At 39.9% G+C, this 12,080-nt stretch overlaps 1 protein-coding gene across 1 annotated transcript in view; it reads right to left on the bottom strand.

Annotated features, from left to right (window-relative positions):
* Positions 1-1,049: 1,049 nt before the first annotated feature.
* LOC121282631 (arginyl aminopeptidase (aminopeptidase B)) overlaps positions 1,050-12,080 on the bottom strand; it is a 28,565-nt gene continuing 17,534 nt past the window's right edge. The window contains exons 8-11 of the mRNA XM_041196438.1: positions 10,546-10,654; positions 8,762-8,986; positions 2,033-2,175; positions 1,050-1,500 (exon numbers count right to left, since the gene is read on the bottom strand). Of these exons, the coding sequence (XP_041052372.1) occupies positions 1,354-1,500; positions 2,033-2,175; positions 8,762-8,986; positions 10,546-10,654 (624 nt within the window). The 3' untranslated portion in view covers positions 1,050-1,353. The remainder of the gene's footprint in view (positions 1,501-2,032; positions 2,176-8,761; positions 8,987-10,545; positions 10,655-12,080) is intronic.

The raw sequence follows: 12,080 nt of genomic DNA, 5'->3' as shown, positions 1-12,080 counted from the left end.
CCTGAAACATTTCCTCTGCCCTCCTGGTAATCACTTGCTGTAGAGAGCTTGTTTTGGGAGTCGTGTCAGGTGTGTGGACGATATGGCCCACTCAACGTAGCTGATGAACCTTAACCAAAGGTTGGCCTGAGAAAGGATGCTGATATTGGAGTGCCTACCCTGCTATTGAATTTGCTGGATTTTGTGGAGGCATCGCTGTCAGAAGTCAACTTTGCACCATAGATGAGCTGAAAAGCAAGTGCGTGAAAATCTTTTGGAAATAAGCTGCGATGTAAAAGGTGCAATATGCTGCAGAGTGAGGGCCAGATGTGCCCCATGAGCTGTAGGTTACCTACCTCTAACATAGGAACAGGCCTTTAAGCTCTTAACATTCAATGAGATCAGGGCTGTCCTAGATCCATAGATATATCTGAGATCATGTATCTTAGCCCACAACTTGAGAATAAAAAAAATTCAGGTACTATTGCAAACAATTATTTTTGATCAATGTTTGCCAGCAAATTAGATGCACACTTGCAATATAATGAACAGCAATCATTAAGACAATTCATGCTGGTGAGTTATCAGAAAAACTTGCATCATAAGTTTTTGGTAGGATGTTCATTCCTTCATATGAAAGGTCTCTGAATAATTTGCTAACTTGGTTGTATTTTTGAATGTAATGGCTTCCCTGTAAAATTAAGAAATTTCTATAGCTTTAGGAATGTGTCTGGACTTGAGCTGAACCTTGAATGCTGCAGAAATCTAGCTGTGTAGGAAATGCATCTATCATAGCAGTTAAGGTTTTGCTATGATTCTCCCAACATGCTTTAGCTATCACAATAAAGACAGCTGTCAAAGGCAGTTTAACACCACTGTCGAAACTCAATTGCAGCCAGGTGGTTCGATTTTAAAAAATAGGAATATTCTAAATAAATACACTGCTAAAGAGGCTATAATAGCTGAGATCCAGGAGCATGTCAATCTTGGTTACACTTTGACATTTATATTTATCTTTTAACTTGGAAAAATATCAAGTGATTACAAATGATTCTGTGGGATCTGTTTGTCACAAGCAGTTGAATTTATTAGATTTGACACAGACCTATTTTGGAAAATACCCAAGAAGTGAGCATTGTATAATTCCTTGCTGAAGCACGGAGATGTCTACTACATTCACATATGGAGACAAGAGATTCAAAAACATTGAATGATTTTCCTGATTTTATAAACACAAATTGAAAGGCAGCAATCATGTTTATAACACAGCCGTACATTTCTGAAGTAAAAATATTCTGCTGGAAAGTAAAAAATTGTATTTTCTGAAATAGTTAAGTAATTTGTTCAAGAATTATTGGATGAATCATAATAGTTTCAGACAAAGATTTTCTTCACATAATTTTGAACATTTTTGTGGAGCTGGTTCCCCGTGGCTGCAAAAATCTCCTGTGCCAGTTTACGTGTCCCTTCAGTTTCAGACCACATGGCTCGATAAACAGGAACAGTATACTTTTGTTTTCCCTATGAAGAGGACAAAAATGACAAAACAATTTTTAGTCTTGAGGGAAGCATTAGTATTTTAAACATTTTGCAGGGCTCAGAACTAACATTAGGTTTAGAGACAGATTAACTAGTGAAGCAGTGATCTTCTTCAGCTCATGGCTATCCTGGAAACCATTTCTGCTAAAAAAGGATTCCAGTGGTATAACAACTTTTTTGTTATGATGAACATTTTTGTACTATACTGAAGTAATAGGACAGGACAACCTGGTAATTAGCAGAAATGTTAACCTTTCTTCGTCTGTCAATCTTTTTGACTTTCACCAGTCTCTATTTCTTTTACTCTGTGCAACAATCTTGTTTGCTGTTTGCACCTCTAAGCTGTCTGTTTCTCAACTTATTTTTGTCTCTGCAATGACTTTGTTCCCAGTACACACTCGCTGTCTTCATAAACCACAGTGTCTCTTGAATCTTATTCTTGCTGCGGTGATCCCAACCTATGTGGCCCAGTCTCTCTCTCCCCTCAATCTGTGTAGTATACTCATTTACATACCTGACTATGGAGGAAATTCCTGAGTTCATCAAATGCATCCTCATAGTTATTTTTCACAACAATCTGCACCCAGCGAAAACGCAGTTCAGCATTCTTAGCCTTGGATATCTTTGGGTACATTTCAGCCAGCTTTGCAATATTACCTACAGAAAACCAGCAGGTTTTATATTTTATTCCAGATATTATAGTTATGATGCAATTAATATTTTATCTATAATTTTTTCTGAACACACTTGATACTTTTATTTGGTCATAATGGGTTGCAAATACTGCCACCACCTTGGGAAATCACTGAAGTGAAATTTCTTCAATGTTTCCTGTTTAATCAGTAAATTTCTGAACCATCCAGATCAGCAAAATCTCAAGTCCAATTCTTGGACTGCAGTTAGCGAGCTAACAGCAGGATGTCACAACTGGTCTGGCTGAAAGTTTGGAAGGTAGAACTGGTTAGGGGGGTGGGATGCGGTGAAGAGTCAATGCTCTCACTCCTGAACACAATGTTGTGACTATCATTGTAGTTCTAAGACATAAAAAGCAACGTACTTAAGATCAAAGTTATCCGCTCCTGAAATGGTTTTAGCAATTGCATATGTATGGACATCAAGTTAAGGTACGAATGGTTTAACTATGATAGCTGAATCACCTGCCAACACTCACCACCTGGCTTATGCAGGTTTCAGACAGCTGCTGGTGGCATGGAACTGCACGCCTGCAGCAAAGGACGGGAGGAAAAAAGAATTGCACTTATATAGCATAATTCAGTCTAAGTACTGATGAAGTGTATTTCACTTTTATAATGTAGGGAAACGACAGCCAATTTGCACACAAGGTCCCACCAAATAGCAGAGAGTTGACTAACTTTAATGCATTAGTTAAAGGATAAATGTTGGACAGGACATCAGATGACCTCCCCTACTCTTCTTTGAGGGTACCAATAAGTATTTTACATATACCTGAGGGAATATGGGGCTTCAATTTAATATGCTGTCCAAAAGATGGCACATCTGACAGTGCAGTGCTCCCTCAGTTTTGCACTGAAAAGTGGTCCTTAGTTATTTTTCACAATCTGCACCCAGTGAAAACATGGTTTAGCATTCTTAGCTTTGGCTATGTTTAGGTACATTTTACCCAGCTTTGCAATATTACCTACAGAAAACCAGCAGGTTTCAAATTTTATTCCAGAGTCACCTTAGATTATGTGCTTATGTATCTGGAATGTGACTTGAATGCACAACCCATAACTCAAGTAAAAGTGTTACCATTGAGCTAAGGATAAACAAAGTGTACAATCACAGATTATCTGTACCTTTAATCTTCACTATGAATTGATCATTAGGTTTAGTACCTATACACTTCTCAAGGCAATACTTCTATCCTTGGCATTAAGTGTGGGGAATTCTCCCAAAGAAGGAAGTACATGTTAACAATTAATAATTTAAAATCTAAAATCCATAGAACCATGGAAAAGTTATGACACAAAGAGGCCATTCAGCCCATTGTGTCTGCGCCGGCCAAAAGGAAAGAGGAAAGAAACTAGCGCTTATTTTAATCCTGCTTTCCGGCACCTGGTCCATAGTCTTGCAGGTTACTGCACTTCAGGTGCAGATCCAGGTACCTTTTAAATGAGTTGAGCGTTTCAGCCTCAACCACCAATTTAGGTAGTGAATTCCAGACACCCACCAGAAAAGGTTTTTCCTCACGTCCCCTTCAATCCTCCTTTCAGTCACCTTAAATCTATGCCCCCTAGTAATTGACCTGTCAGCTAGGGGATACAGGTCTACCCTTTCTAGGCCTCTCAATTAGGTCAACCCTCAGCCTCCTCTGTTCTAAGGAAAACAACTCTAGCCTATCCAATCTTTCTTCATAGCAGCAATTTTTAAGCCATGGCAACATTCTTGTAAATCTCCTCTATACTTTCTCCAGAGCAATTATATCCATCTTATATCGCAGTGATCAGAACTGTATACAAAATTCCAGTTGTGGCCTAACCAGTGTTTTATACAGTTCCATCATCACATCTCTGCTTTTGTATTCAATATCCTATCCAATAAAGGAAAGCATCCCATAAGCTTTCTTTACCACCTTATCCATCTGTCCTTCCACTTTCAGGGACCTGTGGACATGCATTCCAAGGTGTCTCACTTCCTCAAACCCTCTCAATATCCTCCATTTATTGCACATAGCCTTGCTTTATTAGCCCTCCCCAAATACATTACCTCACACTTTTCCAGACTGAATTCCATTTGCCACTTTTCCACCCACTCAATCAAACCATTAATATCATTCTGGAGACAACAGCTATTCAATTTACTGTCAATTACACGGCCAATTTTTGTGTCATCTGTGAATTTCCCAATGATGTCTCCAACATTTAAGTCCAAATCATTAATATATATGACAAACAGCAAGAGCCCCAACACTGAGCCCTGTGGAACACCACTGGAAACTGCTTTCCATTTGCAAAATCATCCATTGACCATTACCTTTATTTCCTGTCACTGAGCCAATTTTGGATCCAACCTGGCACCTTCTCCCATTTTCCATGGGATCTTACTTTTCTAACCAGTCTGCCATGTGGGACCTTGTCAAATGCCTTACTAAAATCCATGTAGACAACATCCACTGTACTACCCTCATCAATCCTGTTTGTTGCTTCCTCAAAAAATTTGATCAAATTAGTAAGATACAATCTTCCCCTAACAAAAATCATTCTGACCATTCCTGATCAATCCATGCCTAAGTGACGGTTTATCCTGCCTCAGAAGTGATTCCAATAATTTGCCCACCACCGAAGTCAGTCTGACCCGCCTAATAATTTTCTGGCCTAATCCTCGCATCCTTTTTAAATAACAGTACATTTGCAGACCTCCAATCCTCTGGTACCTCGCCTGTATTTAAGTGAGGATTCGAAAATCATAGTCAGAGCATCGGCTACTCCCTCCCTGGTTTCCTTTAACAGCCTGGAATACATTTCATCCAGCCCTGGTGACTTATCTACCTTCAAGGATGTCAGTTCCTCCTGTACTTCCTCTCTCACTATGTTTATTGTATCTAATATTTGACACTCCTCTTTTAACTAGAATATCTGCATCATCCCTTTCCTTAGTGAAGACAGAGACAAAGTACTCATTGAGAACCCTGCCCATGTCTTCAAGATCAGCGCACAAGTTACCATGTACATCTCGGATAGGCTGTACCCTTTCCCAAAGTATTCTCTTGCTCTTAATGTACTGGTAAAACATCTTTGGATTTTCTTTGATTTTACCTGCCAATATTTTTTCGTATTCCCTTTGCTTTCCCAATTTCCTTTTTTACTTTACCCCTGTACTTTCTATACTCCTCTAGGATTTCTACAGTATTAAGCTTTTTGTGACTGTCATTAGCTTTCTTTTGTGCTTTATCTTACCCTGTATGCTTCTGGATAACCAGGGGCCGCTAGATTTGGCAGTACGATTCTTTTTTTTTGTGGGGACATGTTTACACTGTGCCCATAGAATCTCATTTTCAAATGCCTCCTGCTAATTTGACACTGTTTTCCCTTCTAGCAACTGTATCCAGTCCACTTTCACCAGCTCACTTCTCAGCTTTGTAAAATTTATCTTGCCCCAATTTAGAACTTTTACTCCTTTTTTATCTTTGTCCTTTTCCATAATGATGCTAAATCTAAACTATTATAGTCACTAACAGCAAAAATCGGCTTCCACTACTTCATCCACTTGCCCAGCTTCATTTCCTAAGACTAAATCTAGAACTCTCCTCTTCTCGTCGGGCTTGTTACATGCTGGCTAAAAATGTTCTCCTGAATGCAGTTCAAGAATTTTTGTGCCCTTCACACTGTTCGTAACCCAACTGATATTAGAATAGTTGAAGTCCCCAACTGTTACTGCCCTATTGTTTTTATGCTCAAAATTATCTACATATTTGCTCTAACTCCCTTCCACTATTTGGGGATCTATAGTACACTCCTAGCAGTGTGGCTGCCCCATTTTTTAATTTCTGAACTCAGCCCATATTGCCTCATTTGATGCTTCATTTAATGTATCATCCCTCCTTACACTGCAATTGATTCTTTAACCAATAATGCTATACCCCCACCTTTTTTTTTTATCTGCCTCTCTATCCTGCCTATAAACACTATATCCAGGGATATTGAGCTGCCATTTTTGCCCCTTTTTAAGTCAAGTTTCTGTTATAGCGATGATATCATGCTGCCACGTGTCTGTGCCCTCAGCTTTATTTGCTATACCTGACTTTACATATATGCCTTTTAAGGCTGCCAAATTCCTGAGCTGTACATTTTTTAACCTGTGCTGCTTCTGCCTTTCAGGGTCACTCACTGATTCTCCATCCCTCTTTCCCTGTTCGAATTTGGCCTCAGGCTCCCATCCTCCTGCTAATCTAATTTAAACCCTCCCCAACAGCACTAGCAAATCTCCCTGCAAGGATATTTGTCCCACTCCTGTTCAGGTGTAGACCGTCCAGCTGGTACAGGCACCACCGTCCCAAAACCTCAAAAATCTGATGCCCTCCCTCCTGCACCAGCTTTCTAGCCACATGCTTAATCACTCAATTCTATTTCTTTACTCACTAGCATGTGGGACTGGGAGTAATCCTGAGATTACTGCTTTAGAGGTCCTGCTTTTCAACCTCCTTCCTAGCTCCCTGAAATCTGCTTTCAGGACCTCATCCCCTTTCAGACTCAAGTCATTGGTACCAAGGTGGATCACGATTTCTGGCTGTTCACCCTCCCCCAGAAGAATGTTCTGCAGCTGGTCTGTGACATCCTTGACCCTGGCACCAAGGAGGCAACATACCATCCTGGAGTCACGTCTATGGCCACAGAAACGCCCGTCTATTCCTCTAACTAACGAATCCACTAACACTACTAGTCTTCCTTTCTTCCTCCTCCCATCCTGTACTGCAGAGCCGCCTGTGGCGCCACAAACCAGGCTCTGACTGCACTCCTCCAAGTAATCAACACCGTACCAGTATCCAAAATGGAAAATCTATTGGCAAGCAGGACCACAGGGAACTCCTGCAAAACCTGCCTAGTTCTCTTGGTTGACCTAGCAGTCACCCATTCCCTTTCTGCCTTCAGACTCCTAAGCTATGGTGTGACCAACTCTCTGAATCTGCTATTCATGTAGCTCTCAGCCTCGCAGAAGCGCCACAGTGACTCCAGCCGCTGATTGAGCTTTGAAACCTGGAGCTCAAGTTTCTGCAGCTAGTGACAATTCCTGCACGTGTGATCATCCAGGACACCGGTAGCGTCCACGACTTCCCACATATTACAGGGCAAGCACTCCACACGACCAAGCTGTCTTGCCATGGCTTCAATTTATTTCCCTTATGTTAACTTTATTTTAGTCTGGTTTACTTATACAACTTTATTTTACCTGGCCATGACTTAACTTTACTTCCCTGCTTTTTGTGTTTCTTGCCTAAATCTAAGTAACTACTTCTTTTAAAAAGAATGCGTTTTTCTCATTTTCAGCTACTTGAAGATCCTCCCTAACAGCAGTTTCTCACCAACCAATGAACTTGTGTAACTGCTGTGGTGTCACTCTTGGATGTTTTCAAACTCAGCCCTCTTGTGCAACGTTTCATCTCCTGGAAGTTTAGAAAGATAGAGAAAGAAAAAAGCACCTCCCTTCCTCACTGTGCTCCCTTACTTACCAAACTCGCAGTAATTCCGCTCCGTACAAGTTGCACTCTGTCGATAAATTTTTGCTAGCCAGGAGTATTAAAGGAAATGGGGCCAAGGTTGGGTGGATCGAGTTAGGATTCAGATCAGCCATGATCTCTCTGAATGGCAGGACAGGCTCGAGGGGCTGTTGAAAAGTATGTAATTTTCCATCTTGGCAGGAAAGGTAAAAAACAAAGCATATTATCTAAATAATGAGAGATTACAGAGTTCTGAGATGCAGAGGGATTATGGGGTCCTAGTGCATGAATCACAAAAGGCTGGTTCAGAAGGTTTAGGGAACTAATACCTAGATTGGGTGGGTTGTCTTCTGAGGAAAGGTTGGACTGGCTTGTATCGCTGTAGTTAAGAGTAAGCGGTGACTTGATTGAAACATAAGATCCTGAGGGGTCTTGACAGGGTTGATGTGGAGAGGATGCTTCCTCTTGTGGGAGAACCTAGAACTAGAGACCACTATTTAAAAATAAGGGGCCTCCAGATACGAGGAGATATTCTCTCAGCGGGTTAAGAGTCTTTGGAACACTCTTCCTCCAAAAGGCAGTGGAAGCAGAGGTGTCCTTGAATACTTTTAAGGCAGAGATCGATAGATTCTTGATGAGCAAGGGGGTGAAAGATATGGGGGGTAGGCAGGAATGTGGAGTTGAGGTTACAGTCAGATCAGCCATGATGTCCTTGAATGGAGCAGCAAGCTCAAATGGCCGAGTGGCTTAGTCCTGCTCCTAATTCATTTGTTCGTATAGGCTACTCCTGCTCCTAGGAACCTGAACCATTTTGAACTCAAGGGTCATGGGTTTAACATGTTTCTTTTTAAGTAATGTGCACTTACTTTAGATGCAGTGTTTCGACTTACTGAAACAAAGCTATTAATACACAATTTTAAAAGATTAAATTCCTGAAAGGAAACATTTTTAATGTTAAAGGATACCAGTCTAAATGTTGTCTAAGTGGAGTACATTTCATGCGTTGCTATAAGTAACTAAGAAATATTAAGCTTTGTGATGCATATAATTATCATGCGCCGTTACCTTGAGGCAAAGGTGATTTTTCCAGGAGTTTATCAAGGAAGTGCACAATCTGGTAGGTTTTCCATGAGGACATATCAATGCTTTTGATAGCATCCATGTTTAGATCTGCAGCTAGCCACAGAGTTGCCAAGTCTTCTGCAGGTTTCATGAGGGTATCACCAGATGAAAGGTCTGGTAGGTAAGGTGGCCATCCAGGTGTGTTCAACCAAAAATCAAATTCAAACCCTTAACAAAAAGAAAATTAGATAGTTCAGCTAGTGTACTAGAATGTTAGACCAGGACTGTTTGGTATGAGTTTTTGTCTCAACCTTGACTGTTGTTTGATTCTGCTGCACTCAATGTTGCTAGAATGCTGTTTTTGATATTCACAGTTTATTATAATACAGTTAGCAAAACTCAGGGCCAGACATGCTGGACTTGGGGATTTTGGGTCCATGGACAGTGCATTTATAATACATGAAATAAATTATGAGAAATAAAGAATAAAAGGGGTTTATTTACTTTTGCTGTTTTATTATTTTACTTTTTCATTTTCTTAAATTATATCTCAACCTAAGACTCATCAGAGGGAACGTCTTGGGTGGTAGCTGGTGTACAAACACAGGCCGAGGAAGTTGAATGTTGAGGTCCGTCATACTTTTAAACACGTCCTGCAGCTTAAGTTGTTTCAAATATGTGGGCCTCCTTCAGGAACACCTCTTGTATTTTGTAGACCCACATAATACACTGCTCTGTAATGAGGCCCTTCTGCTCCATCCCATGAATCAATTCCTCTGTAATGCTTAAAATGTTGGCTTGCTCCCGGTAATTTTTTTTTCTGCTTTCATTAAAAGAAGTTGCCTCCATTGACAAGTCCACATTTTCTGTTTTGTCTTTTAGGCTTTCACCTAAATATTTGGCTGTGATCTGTGCTAAAGACCCCTCCTAAATGTAAGCCCCTGCTTTCCACAAAGCAGAATCTGACTTTATACCTGCAATATCTGATAATACAGTAATTCCTAGGTAATGCAACAATAACTTAGATTTGAGACAAACCCTTGAACAGGAGATTTGATAGAGATGTTCAAAATCATGAGGGGACTGGACAGACTATAGGGGGAGAAGCTCTTCTCGCTTGCAAAAGGATCAAGAACGAGATGGCACAGATTTAAAGTGATTTGCAAAAGAAGCAAATGTGATGTGAGAAAAAACTTTTTCACACGAGTGGTTCGGGTCAGAATGTACTGCCTGGAAGTGTGGTGAAGGCCGGTTCAATTGAGGCATTCAAGAGGGCATTAGATGATTATTTGAATAGAAACAATTTGCACAGTTAGGGGAAAAATTCAGGGCAATGGCACTAGGTCATAATGTTCATTTGGAGAGCTGGTGCAGACACGATGGGCCGAATGGCCTCCTCCTGTGCAATTAAAATTGTGATTGTGAAATGTATATTTTTAATGATCTGCTGATATGGAGGAAATTGTTTATGTACCAAGGAATTATCGGTTATTATGAAATGGCAAGATGTCAAATGAAGCTTAGAACTAACCAGATCTGAGGTTATCAGAATCCCTTAAATGCATCACAACCTGTCCACTATTTTTAAAAGAAAATCTATATGAAGGTCAGGTTGGTCTCCAAGTATAAGACCATGCAGCGATATCTTGACTAACTAGTCACCATAAGTTATTGACCCATTGGTAACAACAGAAAGATGAATTCTAAATAATAGCACTTCAATGGCAAGAGTTTTCCTCCCTCTATTTAGGTGTGCATTCAATAAACATTCAATTAAACTGCATTACCTGGCATTTTTTCAACATCCTTTTCCTTGAGTTCTGGGAAATAGTCTAAATAAAAATTCAAGGTATCTTCTGCTACAATACTTTGAAACTTGAATTTGTCCACATAGGCCTGCAACCAAACAAGAATGCATGAAAGTCAAGAGTTTGTTCGAATAAAAACAAATGCCAAAAACTGAATGCTGAGCAGGTGGGAACACCACCACCTGCCAGTTCCCCTCCAAGCCACACACCATCCTGATTTGGAACTACATCGCCGTTCCTTCACTTTCGCTGAACAAAATCATGCAACTCCCTAACAGCATTGTGGATGTACCTGCACCAGAAGTACTCAAGGCAGAACACCACTACTTTCACAGGGCAATTAGGATTGGGTAATAAATGCTGGCCTAGCCAGCGATGTCCACATCCCATGAAAGAATAAAAAACTACATATGACTTGTTTTCATCAAGAAACTAGCAATGCACTCATACATGGGACAAACATTCCAACTCCACTGTGAAGTATTGCACGCATGCTACTGTTTACACCATGTGATTCCTTCATCTAGCAGAATCTACGTCCGTTAGGATTTTGACACGATTTTTTTTTTTTTATACAGTATATCTGCAACCTGCTTGCCACAGAATTTAATCCACGTTACACTATCCATAACTATGACCACCATAGAAGAGTTATTGGTCAGGCTCCATTAGCTTGGAAGGTAACTTAATAAATATGCTAAAAGCAAAATGCTGCGGATGCTGGAAATCTGAAACAAAAACAGAAAATGCTTGAAAAACTCAGCAGGTCTAACAGCATCTGTGGAGAGAAAAACAGAGTTAACGTTTTGAGTCTGTATGACTCTTCTTCAGAAGTTATGCCAGCGCATTCCCGGTTTACCAAGCCAACAATCAAAGCTAGTGCTTTTTCTTTAAAGGAATGACAAAGAAAAAAAACACATTTATATATTAGCAGTTTTGCCTGTAGTTCAATTAATATGTAAAGATTATATTGTGCTTTCATCACTTATTTCTTTCAGTTGCATTTCATCTTAGGTTTTGCAAGAGTCCAAGGGCTCTTCTTTGCTTAGTCCCCACACTTCCACTACTCTATTGAACTATTCAATATCGTACTTCAATCATTTGTTTCTGTAAATAAATTAATGATTTTGAATACATGAAACTACTGAAGCCTGTTTCAAGAAGTGTCAGGCATGTCTGATGTTATCCTAAGTGTTGTGAAATATAGTGGGATCCTACATACTACCGAATAACAAGTTTGCAATGAAAGAGAGGATTGTTTCCCCTCTGGCACAATATTTTCCATATATTAAAACACATAAGGTTAAGTTTCAGATAATTAGATTTGATTACCACAAACTTGCCTTCCCCTGACTGGAATGGATACACATTATTGTCTGGGGGTACATAAAATATTAGTTGAAAGGCATTATTCCTATCCAAATAAACTTCATAAAATTAGTGGAAATCACGAAGCACAGTATTGCTTAATTTGATTGATTTCAGGACAAAGATAGATAAGTTGCTGATGGAGT

This window comes from Carcharodon carcharias, chromosome 9, assembly GCF_017639515.1.
Source record: "Carcharodon carcharias isolate sCarCar2 chromosome 9, sCarCar2.pri, whole genome shotgun sequence".
In the NCBI taxonomy this organism is placed as follows: domain Eukaryota; kingdom Metazoa; phylum Chordata; class Chondrichthyes; order Lamniformes; family Lamnidae; genus Carcharodon; species Carcharodon carcharias.
This window is presented reverse-complemented; position numbering and strand designations above follow the sequence as displayed.